The 16,622-nt window shown below is 42.8% G+C and overlaps 1 protein-coding gene and 1 pseudogene across 1 annotated transcript; both read left to right on the forward strand.

Annotated features, from left to right (window-relative positions):
* The first annotated feature begins 612 nt into the window (after positions 1–612).
* On the forward strand, positions 613–2,666 carry LOC143640226 (uncharacterized). Its single transcript, XM_077108112.1, is given in 3 exon segments — positions 613–1,462; positions 1,465–2,331; positions 2,410–2,666. Coding segments are annotated over 3 exon segments (1,974 nt in total).
* Positions 2,667–11,213: 8,547 nt separating this feature from the next.
* LOC143640227 (arylsulfatase D-like) overlaps positions 11,214–16,622 on the forward strand; it is a 29,699-nt pseudogene continuing 24,290 nt past the window's right edge.

Consider the following 16,622-nt stretch of genomic DNA (forward strand, 5'->3'; position numbering starts at 1 on the left):
TGCAAGATTTTTGTAGTCCTTTAAAATGTTTTTATAAAAAATTCTATAGACATATATGTGCATATTTCTTAGTAAATTTTTTGTTCATATTTCTTTTTAAGAGTCCATTGCCTCTTTACCCTTGTTGTATATTTATGGTATTATCATGCAAAATCTACTAGTTACTTTCATGTTTCTATGTCATGGCAGACAAAAACCATTTTTAGACACTCTTTGAAAAAGCCAGAAATGTTTGTATATGTTTTACATTTCTCATATTCTACTGACAGTGAAGGTAGCTGGTAGATATTTCCTAAATACACAATACTATCATATGAAGCACCAAAGGCTATTAATGATACTTTTCTACTCTGTATTATATTACTCTTCTTAATGATGTACTCCTCTTGGATACTGTGGTCTCTACAAGAATTTGGATAATATTCTCAAAGAAATTTTTTCTTTCCTTTTTTTTTTGAACTGATATATTTTTTTGGATTTATGGTGACTTTGAATTTACTAATCTGCTACACTCCTGATGTACTTATTTTATCTTAATTTCATGTGTGCAAGATATATTTATCCAAGTCTAATAGGTATGATTATTTTTTTAAATTTTTGTTTATTTCAGCCATGAATCCTAATCATATCCAAGAATATTCATCAGAAAAGTGCCTAAAACATATATTTCATGAAGTGATAAATGCAAAATACAGAAGTTGTAATATTGACTTTTTATCACAAAAGAAAACATGGAAAACTACAAGTGATAGTGAACACCAGAAATCATATAAAAAATCAGGCCTTGTTCATCACCAGAGAATGTATACTGGAGAGAAGCCCTACATATGTAAAGATTGTGGCAAAGTTTTTGGTCGAAAAACACACCTTATTTGCCACAGCAGAACTCAAACTAGAGAGAAACCATACAAATGTACAGAATGTGGCAAAGCTTTTGGTGAAAAATCACACCTTATTTGCCACAGAAGGACTCACACTAGAGAGAAGCCCTACAAATGTAAAGATTGTGACAAAGCTTTTGGTCAAAAATCAAGCCTTATTTGCCACAGGAGAACTCACACTGGAGAGAAGGCAAACAAATGTAACAGTTGTGGCAAAACTCTTCATCAAAAATCAGACCTTATTTACCATATCAGATATCACACTGGAGAGAAGCCCTACAAGTGTAAAGATTGTGGCAAAGCTTTTGGTAAAAAATCACAGCTTATTCGCCACAGGAGAACTCACACTGGAGAGAAGCCCTACAAATGTAAAGATTGTGGCAAAGCTTTTGGTCAAAAATCAAACCTTATTTGCCACATTAGAACTCACACTGGAGAGAAGCCCTACAAATGTACAGAATGTGGCAAAGCTTTTGGTCAAAAATCAAGCCTTATTTACCATAGCAGATATCACACTGGAGAGAAGCCCTACAAGTGTAAAGATTGTGGCAAAGCTTTTGGTCAAAAATCACACCTTATTTGCCAAGGAGAACTCACACTGGAGAGAAGCCCTACAAATGTAAAGATTGTGGCAAAGCTTTTGGTCAAAAATCACACCTTATTCGCCACAGGAGAACTCACACTGGAGAGAAGCCCTTCAAATGTAAAGATTGTGACAAAAACTTTTGTGAAAAATCAAACCTTATTTGCCACAGGAGAACTCACACTGGAGAGAAGCCATACAAATGTAAAGATTGTGGCAAAGCTTTTGGTCAAAAATCACACCTTATTCGCCACAGGAGAACTCACACTGGAGAGAAGCCCTACAAATGTAAAGATTGCGACAAAAACTTTTGTGAAAAATCAAACCTTATTTGCCACAGGAGAACTCACACTGGAGAGAAGCCCTACAAATGTAAAGATTGTGGTAAAGTTTTTGGTCAAAAATCAAACCTTATTTACCATAGCAGATATCACACTGGAGAGAAGCCCTACAAGTGTAAAGATTGTGGCAAAGCTTTTGGTCAAAAATCAAACCTTATTTGCCACAGCATAACTCACACCGGATAAAAGCCCTACAAATGTAAAGATTGTGGTAAAGCTTTTGGTCAAAAATCACACCTTATTTACCACAGAAGAACTCACACTGGTGAGAAGCCCTACAAATGTAAAGATTGTGGCAAAGCTTTTGGTCGAAAATCACACCTTATTTGCCACAGGAGAACTCACACTGGAGAGAAGCCCTACAAATGTAAAGATTGTGGCAAAGCTTTTGGTCAAAAATCACACCTTATTCGCCACAGCAGAACTCACACTGGAGAGAAGCCCTACAAATGTGAAGATTGCGACAAAAACTTTTGTGAAATATCAAACCTTATTTGCCACAGGAGAATTCACACTGGAGACCAACAAATGTAACAATTTTGGCAAAACTCTTCGTCAAAAATCAGACCTTATTTACCATAGCAGATATCACACTGGAGAGAAGCCTACAAGTGTAAAGATTGTGGCAAAGCTTTTGGTCAAAAATCACACCTTATTTGCCACAGCAGAACTCACACTGGAGAGAAGCCCTACAAATGTAAAGATTGTGACAAAACTTTTCGTGAAAAATCAAACCTTATTTGCCACAGAAGAACTCACACTGGAGAGAAGCCCTACAATTGTACAGAATGTTGGAAATCTTTTGGTCACAAATCAAGCCTTATTCGCCACAGGAGAAATCACAGTGAAGAGAAGCCCTAAAAAATATAAAGAATGTGGCAAAGCTTTTGGTCAAAAATAGACCTTATTCACCACAGCAGAGCACACTGGAGAGAAGCCCTACAAATGCAAAGAATGTGCAAAGCTTTTACTCAAGGAACAGGCTTTATTTGCCACAGAAGAACTCTCTCTAGAGAGAAGCCTTACAAATGTAAAGAATGTGGCAAAGCATTAAGTCAAAAATCACACCTTATTTGCCACAACAGAACTCCCACTGGAGAGAAACCTCACAAATGCAAAGTTTTTACTCAAATTTTACCCCTTATTTGCCACAGCAGAATTTACACTAGAGAGAAGCCTTGCAAATATAAGGAATGTGGCAAAGCTTTTAGCAATAAAACAGGCCTTATTCACCACAACAGAACTCATACTGGAGAATAGACCTACAAATGTGAATAATGTGGAAAACTTTTAATAAAAAATAAAACTTTATTCACCACAGCAGAAGACATCCTGGTGAATGTGAAATGTGAATAAAGTGATAATACTTTTAAAGCAAGACTAAACCTTCTGGCTGGGGCGTGGTTCAGTGGTAGAGTGCTAGCCTCGCATGTGTGAGATCCTGGGTTCTATCCTCAGCACCACATAGAAATAAATTAATTAAATAAAGGTATTGTGTCCAACTACAACTACAAAATAAACATTAAAAAAAGAAAGACTAAACCTTATTAACAACAGAATTTATACAGAAAACAACCCCTACAAATTGAAACAATGCAGCAAAGCTTTTAGTAAGAAATCAATTCGTTTCACCACTAAGCTACTTATTTTGGAAAGAAGACATCTAAATGTAGACAAAGTAGAAACATTTTAAATTATATATCATATATTACTAGACATCAGAGAAAACACACGTTCTACAAATGAGACCATTGTACTCTAAGAAAGGGACAACATTTAATCATCAACACAATAACCATAGCATAGAGAAAGTTTGGAAATGTGAAAATTGACAATGTGACAATGCCTCCAAAATTTATTCCCCAATACTCAGCACCTGTGGATACATACTGGTTAGAGAAGATACAAATGGAAAAAAAATTGTAGCTACATGTTTCTTAAATACTGCTTATTTTTGGAGAATTCATGTGCCCAGAAACTCTAAAAAGTTAAATAATATTTCCAAAATTTATTTAAATTTTAAATTCATTGAACATCTGAGAACTCATACTAGTAGTAAAAATTGAACAGATTTTGTCCAAAATGTATGCCTTATATAACAATGAAATATTTATAATAAATGTGAGAGTATAGTAAAGTTATTATCTATATATTATACCTGATGTATATGAGGATCAGTAAAATAGAGAACTCATTTAAGTTTAGAAAACAAGTAGTTGTCTTTAACTTTTGCTTAAATTTATTAAGCATTATCAAGTTATTTTGTAGAAATATCAGTCATAAATATCATACATGCATAGTGAGGAAACCTAATCTTTGAAAAAAATGTAATTGCTTTTCTTAATCAAAAATTACTATTTTCACTTTTGAATACTGAGAAAAAATTATATGAAACCTATTTTTTGTTTTTAACACTGAAGTGTAATATTTTAAACTTTTTTTTATTTCAGTTTAAGTTTAGGTATTTTCATAGAGTGAGCCACATTCCTAAGCCCTCTCTCCACTTTTTCAAATTTTGAGACTGTCTTCCTAAGTTGTTTGAAACCACACTAAGTTGCCGAGGCTGAATTTAAACTTCTGAAATTACTCAGCTTCCCAAGCATGGACCATCATGACAGGTTTACAGTCCATTTTTAACCTATATTTACCTTACCTTTGTAATATATCTTTATAACATAATATTTGTTTATATGTTAACACTCATGTTTTGCCTCCTGTTGTTAAATGACATTGTTGCAGTAATTCACTTGCAGGCCAGCTTGGCAAAGAAAGAAAAACCTGAGCAAGCAAAGCAGCAGCAGAAAAAAAGTCCTTTATTGTGTCCAAGCAAGCTTTTTATAGTATTGTGAACAAAGAAGACAGCCTTCCAACAGCAATAAATCAGGTCTTTCAGCTAATTAAACATAGCATACAGAAGTTTTACTTTTTAATCAGAAGTGTGCCGCAGTCTGGCTGGGCACAAAATCACGAGCCACTCACAGCCTTGTAGATTCAAACAGCAATTCTTTATTCCCGAACCGTCACTGGCATTCTACACGCATGTTCTGGGAAAATCAACCCTTCCACTGGGCTCTGCATCCCAAAATACTCTCTGAATCCCGCGAGAACTCAACAGGAAATCAAGGAGCTGGTGGGCGCCTGAGGCAGCAGGATATGCCCTATTCCCAGCAGGAATCACCTTAAACCTGGAATCGCCCTAAACCCGGATCCGCCCTAAACTCGGATCTGCCCTGGTTCATGAGCAAGGTTACTTTTCATGCAATGTCACTGCAAATGACCTGGGTCCAAGGCAAGCCATTTCCACAATACAGAGTCCTCCCTCTAAGCAACATGGGGTAGGCTGACAAGAAAATTGCCATGCGTCATTCTTACTTAGCTATGGCTCTCAGCAGAAGTGACCCACTTCTCATGGCTATTCTACTCTCGGCCTGGAGTATGCTGAGCTCTGCTCTTTCTTAAGAACAGATAATAAAATTTTTCTCAGTGCCCTCCTAGCCCACTTGGAAGAACATCCCGTTTGCAGACAAGTCCTCCCAATGACAGCAGACACCTCGTTTTCAAGCATGTCCACTGTTGCCTTTCTATACTTTGACAGAATATCCTGTTTGCAGGTAAACTCCATCAAGGACAGTAATAGCAATGCAGTCACATCTGATTCTCTACATCTTCCTCCTTTTGTTTTTGTAAATGAGCCATAATAGAAACGATAAGAGAGGTTACATGTTTCAATTGACTTTGCTTTTTCCAGCGTTGGAAGGCTATATACAAAACAAAACACAAAATAAAAATTATTCCAGTGTTACCTAAATAGGCTGACAGCAAGGTAGAGAAATGACTTAAAAGATTCTAATTAGCAATACTTGAAGACAATTTTTGTAAAATGTCAGATCCTGTTAGTTCAAGTAATATCTTACTAAAGGTGTCCATAATAGTCTTTTCCAAATTCATAATTTCTAAAGTTAAATTATGATGTCTATTTAACTGTCTTTTAACAATTTCCTAGGAATCACTGGTATTGTATGCACTGGAGTCACACCAATATTATAAGAATTACAGTCACACTTCAGTACACTTCTGGTAGCCAAGATAGTCACTTGATCGCCAAGCCAGGAAACAGTATCTTGTAAACGGATCACATCTGTAGCCAATTGAGAGTCTGAGTCCTTTTGTTCTTGCCATAATAAATGAGCATCTTGATGCCATGTTCTCATGAAATCCGCAGTTTGAATGCCTTGATATAAAGCAATGCCAGCTACTGCAGCAGTGGCAGTTATAGAAGCAACTGCAAGGATTGAAGCTATAACTATTCCTATTAATCGTCGAGAGCAATGTAACAAAACTTGAGGAGCATTGCACAAATGAGTAACAGACAATGAATCAGAACAAGGACGAGTCAAGTTAACAGGCACCCATAATTCTGTGCGAGCTTTAACAATAATATCCCCTTAAATATTGGAAAACTTTATATGCTGTAACATTGGGGGGACCAAAGCATAATGTTGCATTTTAATTGTCTCATTACCCCAAGCATTTATTGTCCCATTATGTCGATGCCACCTTAAAGTACGATTTGACCAACTTTCTATAAATTCAGAATGATCAAGACTCCAATCAACTATAGTGATATTTTGATATTTGACTGTTTTAGGGTGATGATCATGATATTTTTTCCACTTTAAATGAGTTAAAAATGTTTTAAAATATTTAGCTGAACATAAAGGAAGATGAGTTCTGACAATACATTCTTCAGATGTGAGCCATGATTGATTAACATACATACTAGAGGTATTAAATCCTCGGGAAGATATCAGGAAAGTAAAAACAGCAGAAGAATAACTACGATAATTTACTCCCCAAGTAGTATAAGAAAGAGAGTCGTTATGTGCTAAAAAAAGGGCAAACAGAAAGGACGAGCCCCTATACACAATGGGACTCCTTTACAAGCTACAGTTATATTAAAAGTATTATACAGATTTTTATGGAATGGAATATCTTCAATTCCCCCACACATAGGAGGGGGGAAAATTAGTATTATTAGTACACACACAAACTTTAGATTCTCCCAGGAAACACTGCACACCAACAGAGGTTTAGGAACATAGGCCCAATAAGCAAAAGAATGAGCATCAACTGAACTTACCTGGAAATTAATAACTGTAAGCATAGCTAATAAAAGATTAGCAGGATTTAAAGGCTGATTTGCCTTTTGGAGGATTTTTTTAGCTTCTTGAGTCACGTTTTTCATCTGTCCTCATGTTGGGGGGTTTGCTGTTCTCGTTGCCATCGTAGAAGTTCTCTGCATTGCCAGCTCCTGAAATTGTCTGACAAATGGGTCACTCATTCTGCAATTTGATAAGTCTTGAAGGTACCTAGAAAGGTGTTTTACCCGTAGAAATAAGAGCAAACCCCCTTCCCATGTGGTGCAACAACCTAGAAATCCATTCTTTATTTTCATCCCTGTACCACATAGGTATTTCCAATTTTAGAAATAATGGCTGAAATTTAAATGTAGAGAAATGTTGCTAGTCTGTAGGAACCTCGGAAGTTGACCAGACATTAAAAAATTTAAAGTTTACTAAAACTTCATAAAGTTTTATGAAGACTATTTTGAGGTGTATAAGCCATAGCTATATCCACCCTTTCTATTTTTAGTATATGTTTTCTTAACGTATGATTTGTCATTTTTATAATAGCTTGACCCTGACTATTATAAGGTATGCCAAATGTATGTGTAATGTCAATTTTTTGCAAAAAAAGAATGTAATTTTTGTGAGGTATATGCAGGTGCATTGTCAGTTTTTCTTTAGGAATTCCCATGATAGTAAAACAAGATAATAAATGAGAAATTACTGCATTAGCTTTTTTTTTTAAGATGAACTGTGGTCCATTGAAAATGAGTATGAGTGTCAATAGTATGATGTACATGTCTTAGTTGTCCAAATGACTGAATTATAACAACATCAATTTGTTAAAGAGCAATAGGATGGAGTCCCCTTGGATTAACGCCAGGAGGACAGTAAGGAATATTAAAAGGAGCACATGATGAACAGTTAGTTATAATTTCACGTGTTTGTTTTTGAGTTATTTTGCATTTTTTATAAAATCCTTTAGTGTTTGGATGAAGTGAAGCATGTTCTAGATGAGCCTTTTGTACCTCCTCCCAGTGCTAGGACACAACAGTCCCACTCTGGGTCCTCTACTCCGCCCACTGCACCCTTGCTTTCCCTCTGGTCCCCCACTTCCAGGGCGCACAAGATCTATGGCAGCCCACGTCCCTTCCCTCAGGCTACCCTCCTCCCCACACACTGTGACATCACAGTGACTCTGCCCTGTCTGCCCTCCCTCCCCGTTGCCCCACCCCCAGGGCGTCCTGGACAGCTGAGTTCCTCTGGGTCCTGGGGTGGCTGGAGCCCAGGACCCGGCAGTGACGCTCCTTGTAGCCGCTTGGGCGGTGGGGCGACTGGCCCCCTATTCAGACGATCAGGGACTCTTCTCTGCTGGCTGCACTGTGTCTCTGGGGTTGCTTTGAATCCCCCATTTGTGGTTTAAAATCCTAGTGTCCCTGCCGGCCTGCCACTAGTGCAGCCTTGGAGCTCCGAGCACTGTGGGCCAAGGCGCCTGCCAACCATCAGCCACCTCCTGAGCCGCCGAGGACCCCAAACAGCAGGCCCCGGTTCTGGACCCCAAATCTTGCCACATTCGCCAGTGCTTTACTGAGTTGAGATCAAATGACCTTAAAACAGAGGAACCATTTAGTGAAAAAACAAACTGAAAGAGACCATGACTTCTCAAGAAAGGGTGTTTCCAGCATCGCCCTGGGCTGTTGGTAGCGACAAAAGGTCACCACAAATGCACTCAGAAATCTCCCAGGATTCAGTTGCCCAATGTCCAAAAAGGGGAGAATAAACAGAAAGTGAAAAACTTGTAAATCAGGTATTTGTCACAGCACATTGTTACAACTATTTTGTTATGATTTGCTGCTGTTAATCCTTTGCTGTGCCTAGATTATAAATTATACGTTATGGCATACATCTATATATACTGGAAAAGTATAGTCTAAATAGGGTTAGGTACTAGCTGAACTTTCAACATCCTCTGAGATTTTTGAAATGTGTCCCCAGAGGATAAAGAGGGGACCTCTGTGATGTTTGCATGGGGTTAAAGTGGAGGAAACTTTCTTATTATATGGCTCAGTTTCTGATTGCTTGCTGAGAATCTCCAGTTTGGGTGCAGGAAGGAAATGGGCCTCTCTCAGCGTTGGTCTTCATTGGCCATTAGCAATAGGGACTTCTCCCTGGTTTTTTTGGGGCTGTTGGATTCCGTGCAAAACCAGAGGCTTCTCAAAACTGGATAATTCTCTTGGGGCTCAGTTGGCATCATAAGAGTTCGGTTCAATCCCTCACCAGACCCCTGACATCTACATATGCATGGTCTATACTTTGCATGCCAAATCCTGTACATTTATTTCCTCTGCAGGGACTCCACCCTGCTTCTCCTCCTTGTATGTTGGCTTATGCAGACCTGTGAGCAGAAATGACTGAACGCCTCCAAGCCAAACATCCTGCTGATCATGGTAGATGCTCTGGGCATCTGGGATGTTGGTTGCTATGGGAACCTTACACTAAGGTAGAGTGCAGTTTTGGTGGTGGGGTGGTGCCTTGTGTGCAGTTTAGTGGAATAATTCATTTAAAATCAGCAAGGAGAAGGTCTGAATTTGGGTCTTTGGAGGCCAGAGGATCTTAGAGAGTGTGGGGTATTTTCTTATATTGGCTAAACTGTGTAGACGATTACTTACACACAGGCTTGTAAAAATGAACTCTGTTCTGAGCCCTTTATTCTCAGGGTTAGCAACTCACTAGAATTTTACCTCAAATCCATCAGCATGGATCTTATGTATCCATTTATGAACGAGCCATTCCTCCACAAACCCATCTGTCCGTGTTTTCAACCAGGCATCATCCATTTGTCTATCTGCCCATCCACCCATGGTGGATGGATGGATGGATGGATAGATGGGTGGATGGATGGGGGAAAGGTGGATGGGTGGGTGGATAGATGGATGGATAGATACGTAGATGGGTGAGTGGGTGGGTGGATGGATAGATGGGTAGATGGATAGATGTTTGCCTGGATGGATAGATGAATAGATAGATGGGTGGATGGGTGGGTGGGTGGATAGATGGGTAGATGGATGGATAGATGGATGGACGGATGAATGGATGGATGGATGGATGGTTGCCTGGATGGATGGATGGGTGAATAGATGGGTGGGTAGGTGGATGGATGCGTGGATGGATGGATGGATGGGTGGATGAGTGGATGGATGGATGGATGGGTGGGTGGGTGGGTGGGTGGGTGGACGGATAGATGGATGGATGGATGGATGGTATCCTGGATGGATTGATGAATAGGTGGATGGGTGGCTTGCTGGGTGGATGGATGAATGGGTGGGTGGATGGGTGGGCAGATGGGTGGTTGGATGGGCAAATGGGTGAATAGATGAATGGATAGATGGATGGTTAAATGGTGGATGACTTGGTGGATGGGTGAGTGGATTGATGAATGGATGGGTGGAGGGATGGTTGGCTGGATGGGTTCATGGGTGGCTGGCTGGATGGATGGATGGAAGGACTGACAAGGTTCTTTAGCCTTGGTCCTACTGGTACACTGGCCCAGATCACTCTCTGTGATGGGCCCATCATGTGCATTGTAGGATGTTGAATAACATTTCTGGTCTCCACCTGCTGCTCATCAATAGCACCACATTCCAAAGTGGGATACCTCCAGTGTCTCTGCACTTTCCCAGTTGTCCTCAGGGGAGCAAACCTGTTCTTATGGGGGGCCACTGAGGTGGTCAGCTTTAGGAGCATGAAGAACAAGGTCTGAGCTTTTGTAGCTTAGCTCCCACCAGATGCAGCCTCCTCCAAGGTAGAAGGGAAGAGACTAGCACTTGTCATCTGACAGTGCATGGGGAATTCCTTGAGCTCTAGGGGCTGGGTCACTGCATAATACAGATAAATGAGGTGTGTATAGGAAGGGGATATATGTGATGTAATAATACCTGGATGATAGGTAATGATAGATAGATAGATAGATAGATAGATAGATAGATAGATAGATAGATAGATAGATACTGGGTCGGTTCTCATGATAGGCAAAATGTGTCCAACTTACACAGCTGACATTGGGGTGGATGATGCTCAGTGGTGGGGTCATTCTGTGCAAAATAGCACAGTTAACAGCCTCTCTGATCTGCACCCACTCCCTACTTAGAGCATCACCTCCCACCTTCCCCAAGTGCTGACAACCAGATTCCTGCTGACTGTCCCCTGGTGCCCAGAATCCGTTTGCTAAGACCTGTTCCTGCAAAGGGAACATGAACATTGCTGTGCTGTCGGCTCTGCAGGAATGGGCAATGATGAGTACCGGGTCCTCTACTGGAATGTGGGCTCAGGCGGGCTTCCTGCCAATGAAACCACTTTTGCAAAAATCCTAAATCAGCAAGGCTACGCCACCGGCCTCGTAGGTATGCGGACACCTGATGGCCCTCCCATCCAATTGTCGAGGGACCAATTTTCCTCTGGAGGAAAAAAGAAAAAAAAAACTCTTTCATCCTTCACCATCAGACGGATGCTGCAGGAAGCCACGGCCTACATCCAAAGGTGGGGACCCTCACTATGCTGGGGGAGGCAGGTTCTGAGCCATGAGCTACCCTGGGGTTCCATAGCAGCAGGTGCATTGAAAAGGTCCATACACTTCATTCACAAATGAAAGGAAGCTATCCTTCTTCGTGGCTACATAGTATTCCTCAGTATATATGATGAAGGATGGTACCTGTATATGATGAAGTTGATACCTGTCCCTGCTCTGGCCCTCTCGAATGGTTTCCAGTTTAGAAGTTCTCCCCATTGCAGAGGTTTGGGGTTCTTTGATATATATTTTGCCTTCTTTCCTTCTCTGGACCTGTCCATCTTCTTCAGCCACAAGGAATCAGAAAGCTCTTCAGAGCCTGGCTCCGTTGCCTGTAATTCCAGTAGCTTAGGAGGCTGAGGCAGGAGGACCGCAATTTGGAGCCCCACCTCAGCAGTTTAGCGAGGCCCTGAGCAACTTAGCGAGACCCTGTCACTAAATAAAACACAAAAAGGGCTGGGAATGGGGATTGGGGGTCGAGTGGCCCTGAGTTAAATCCCTGGTACCCAAAACCAAAAGCAAGTCCTGGCTAAGGTCACTCATGGCCTCCGCTGATTCAGGATCTGCTCTTTGAAGGTTTTCTTTCCCCTGACTGCATCCAAATGGCCCCGGGGTTCTTTGTCCCAGGCAATGCGTGCGCCCTTGGTGTGGCTTACTACCCACCCCTGCTCGCAGCAAAGTGGCACCAGGGCGTGAGGTGCGCATCCCGCGGGGACCACTGCCACCACCCGCTGAACCATGGCTTCGACTGCTTCTACAGGCTGCCCTTCACCCTGGTCAATGACTGTGACCCCAACAGGCCCCCAGAGCTGTGGGTCACCGTGACTGCCCGGTTCAGCCGCTACACCTGCGTCCTGGCTCTGGGCATCCTGACTCTCGCAGCCGCCAAGCTCAGTGGCCTCCTCTTGGTTTCCTGGACCAAAGAGGGGCACAGGCGGCCTCGTCTTCCTCTTCTTCACCATGTGCTTCTCCAGCTGTTGGTTCCTGCGACGCTGGAAATTGCATGCTCATGCGGAACCACCAGGTCACCAAGCAGCCCATGGATGTGGGGAGCACCATCAGACTGATGATGCAGGAAGCCACGGCCTACATCCAAACTGGGGACCCTCACTATGCTGGAGGAGGCAAGTTCTGAGCCATGAGCTACCCTGGGGTTCCATAGCAGCAGGTGCATTGAAAAGGTCCATACACTTCATTCACAAATGAAAGGAAGCTATCGTTCTTCATGGCTACATAGTATTCCTGTGTATATGATGAAGGATTTCATTATGGAGTCACTTTGCCCATGTCTGTCATCCTAGCAGCTGGGGAGGCTGAGGCAGGAGGATGGCAAGTTGGAGGCTATCCTCAGCAATTTGGTGAGGCCCTAAAAGACTCAGTGAGACTCTGTCTGTAAATAAAATATCAAAAGGACTGTGGAAGGGACTCAGTGGTGAAGTACCCCTGAGTTCCATCTCTGGTGCTAAAAAAAAACAAGAAGAAAAAAGAAAGGTCTGACCTTTTTCTATAAATTGGTTTCCACACTCGGGTCTCTGCGTTGTGTTACCTGGGCTGCATTGGAAAGTATCCGAGTACTGGTCATGCATCAGGGACTCCTTTCAAGGCCCAGGGAATGTCTGAAACCCCGGAAAGTACCCAACCATTCTTATATAAGTAATAATTAAATATTTATATATATATATACTATAATATATAGCTATTTACCTATGCATACATACCTATGAAGATATATAATATATAAATTAGGGAAAGTCAGAAATTAGAAGCACCTAATTATAAAATAATAATTATGGCAATGTTCTGTAACACAGGGTGGGTCGACGGGTTGTCCCGTCCCTCCCTCTCAAAATATCTTCCTGTACTATAGTGACAGTGGATGTTGTTTTACTCAGACAAAATTGCCACTGTGACCAAAGTTCCCAAGAAGAACATTTAGAGGAGTTTATTTGGGGCTCATGGTTTCCAAGGTTCAGTCCATGGTTGGCCAACTCAATGGCTCTGGCACAAGTGGAGCACAAAAAAATGGTGGAAGGGCCTGGAGGAGGAGAGCAGCTCAAGACAGGGCAACAGGAAGCAGAGAGAGCTCTTCTCACCAGGGACAGGATAGAGACCCCAAAGCCACATCCCAGGGATCACCTCCTCCAGCCACACCCCACCTGCTACAGTCACCACCCAGTAAGTTCATCCAAGAGGATTAATTCACTTCTAGGTCACACCTCTCATAATCTAATTATTTTACCTCTGAACTTTCTTGCATGGTCTCACCCATGAGTTTGTGGGGGACCCCTCACAGTAAAATCCCAGCAGGTGAACCCAGGTCACTGACGCAGCACATTTAAGGTCCACTGTGAACGCCATCATCTCCCGTCCATAATTCAAGTGGTTTTCTTCTTTCACAAACAAGGACAGGCCCTTTCTCCTCTTTGTGTTCCTGCCGCACATCCACACTCCTCTGGTGACCTTGAAAGCCTTCCTCAGGAGAAGCCACCACGGTTTATACAGAAACAATGTGGACAGATGGACTGGTTTTTAGGTAAGTCAAGATGAAGAATGGGGGAGAGTACACCCCACTCATGTCCCTTGTTTGTTCATTTATTCCCAGTGATACTCTAATTTTGCACAAAACCAATAATTTCATTGGCAATCAGTTTTGTGAGGAGTTGTCATTCAGCATCACCCTTAGTGGTTACAGGAAGCAGAGAGACAACGTTAGCTTTCAGCATAGTGGAGGAAAAGGGCTCAGCTTTCAGGGCTTGGGGACATGCTAAAGAGAAGCAAGAACTTGCAGACTCTTCCATCTTTGAGGGTTTCTTGGAGACGTGGAAACCCTCGCAGGTCAGGTCCTTGCATGAATATCCTGACATCTGAGCAACGTGAAAGGCAGATGTCCCCAATGAGAACAGCAGCTCACATGCCCTCGAGAATTGACCTTTGTGCCTTCAGCGGTGGAAAGGACCACTGGTCTCCATGGTGCAGGGAGCTACTGCTGAGTTTGTAGGTGTCCCCTGCTCTGTTGATCATGGCCATCATAAATTTTAGTGCTATTGCTTGTGGTTCCTTCCATGTGGGCTGGAATCTGTCATTGCTTTTCCCCACCCCGGGCCACCTTCTCACCCTTTTATTAGGGCACTTGACCCCACAGGCACCACACATCGAAACCACGCCTGCTGGCGACATCCTGAATATTTCTTTGCAAGTCTCTTCTGGTTTTTGAGGTGACATGGTGCTAAGCAGACATGGGCACCACAGTCTCAGCACCGTGATCACATGTGTCCCTGTGGGCTCTGGGCATGGGATGCTTTCTGTGACTGTCCAGAACCAGGTGGCTTGTACATAGAATGGGAAGCACATGCCCCCAGCTGAGACCCGTGTGAGTGCTCTCTCTGACACCTTTCACCTTCTCCACAGGTAAAGCCCTCCATGCCCTTGAATAGAAAGTTCTGAAGAACTCCATGCTCACCTATTTCACCACCAATCATGGAGGGTTACTGGAGGCCACAGACAAATACCAGCAGCTCAGGGGGTGGGTGCAACGGGTTCTACAGAGGTGAGGGGATAGCCACGGGGAGGGACAGAGACAGGGAGCCATAGAAGTCTGCATTGGAGGTCCCAGAGCAAGGATACTATGAAGGAGGGGGTGGAAGGATGATGATGAAGAGGAGAAGGAGGAAGAGATGGAGGAGGAAGAGGAGATGAAGGAGGAGGAGATGGAGGAGAAGGAGGAGATGAAGAAGAGGAAAGAAGATGAAAAAGAAGGACAAGGAAGAGGAGGAGGAGGAGAGATGATGATGTTGATGATGAGGAGAAAGAGAAGAGATGAGGAGGAGAAGAGGGAGGAGAAGGAGATGGAGGAGGAGGAGATAGAGGAAGAGAAGAAGGAGGAGGAGGAAGAGGATAAGAAAAAGGAGGAGAAAGAGGAAAAGAACGTGGAAGAAGAAGAGGTAGGGGAGAGTAGTTGTAAGGGGAGGAGGAGGAGGAGATGGAGAAGAGATGATGATGACGAGGAGGAGGAGGAGAAGAAGAAGGAGGAGATGGAACAGGAGAAGGAGGCTGAGGAGAAAAAGGAGGAGGAGAAGGAGGATTAGGCAGAGGAAAAGATGGAGAAGTAGGGGAGAAGATGGAGAAGTAGGGGAGAAGATGGAGAAGGAGAAAAAATAGATGAAGAGGAGGAGGAGATGGAGAAGAGATTATGATGATGATGTGGAGGAGGAAGAAAGATGAGGAGGGGGAGGTGGAGAGGGAGGAGAAGGAAGAAGAGGTGACAGAGGAGGCTGAAAAGAAAAGGAGGTGGAGGAGGAAGAGAAGGAGGAGAGATGACGATGATGATGATGATGATGAAAAGGAGGAGAAGAAGAGATGAGGAGGAGGGAAAGGAGAATGAGGAGGAGATAAAAGAGAAGATAGAGGAGGAGGAGAAGGAGGTGGAGGAGGAGAAAGAGAAATAAGGAAGAGGAGAGGAGAAGAAGGAGGAGGAAATGGAGAAGGTGGAGGAGAGGGAGAAGTAGGAGGAGGAGCACAAGAAAGAGGAGGAGGAGGAGATGGAAGAGAGATGATGATGATGAGGAGGAGGAGGAGAAGAGGGAGAAAAATGAGGAGGAGATGGAGGTTGCGAAAATGAAGGAGAAGTGGGGGGGGGAAAGAGAAGAAGGAAGAGGAGGAGGAGAAGAAAGAGGAGAGATGAGAAGGAGGAAGAAAAGAGAGGAGGAGGAGGAGAAAGAAGAGGAGATGAAGGAGGAGGATATGGAGGAGGAAAAAGAGAAGGAAGGGGAGGATGAGGAGAAGAAAGAGGAGGAAAAGGAGAGATAATGATGATGACGAGGAGAAGGAGGAAGAGAGAAAGGAAAAAAGGAGAAAATGTAGGAGAAGGAGGAGGAGTCGGAAAAATAAGAGGAAATGGAGAAAGAGGAGAAGAAGTGGAATGAGGAGGAGGAGAAGGAGGGGTAGCAGAAGGAGGAGGAGGAGAGCCAGGATAAGGAGGAGGAGACGGAGGAGGAGGAAGAGGACATGGAGGAGGAAAAGGAGAAGGAGAAGGAGGAGAAAAGTAGCAGCAGGAGGAGGAGGACAAAGAGGAGGAAGAGAAAGAGGAGCAGCAGATGGAAGAGGAGGAAGAAGAGAGAGATTAGGAAA

Source organism: Callospermophilus lateralis, unplaced genomic scaffold (genome assembly GCF_048772815.1).
Source record: "Callospermophilus lateralis isolate mCalLat2 unplaced genomic scaffold, mCalLat2.hap1 Scaffold_1388, whole genome shotgun sequence".
NCBI classification, from domain to species: domain Eukaryota; kingdom Metazoa; phylum Chordata; class Mammalia; order Rodentia; family Sciuridae; genus Callospermophilus; species Callospermophilus lateralis.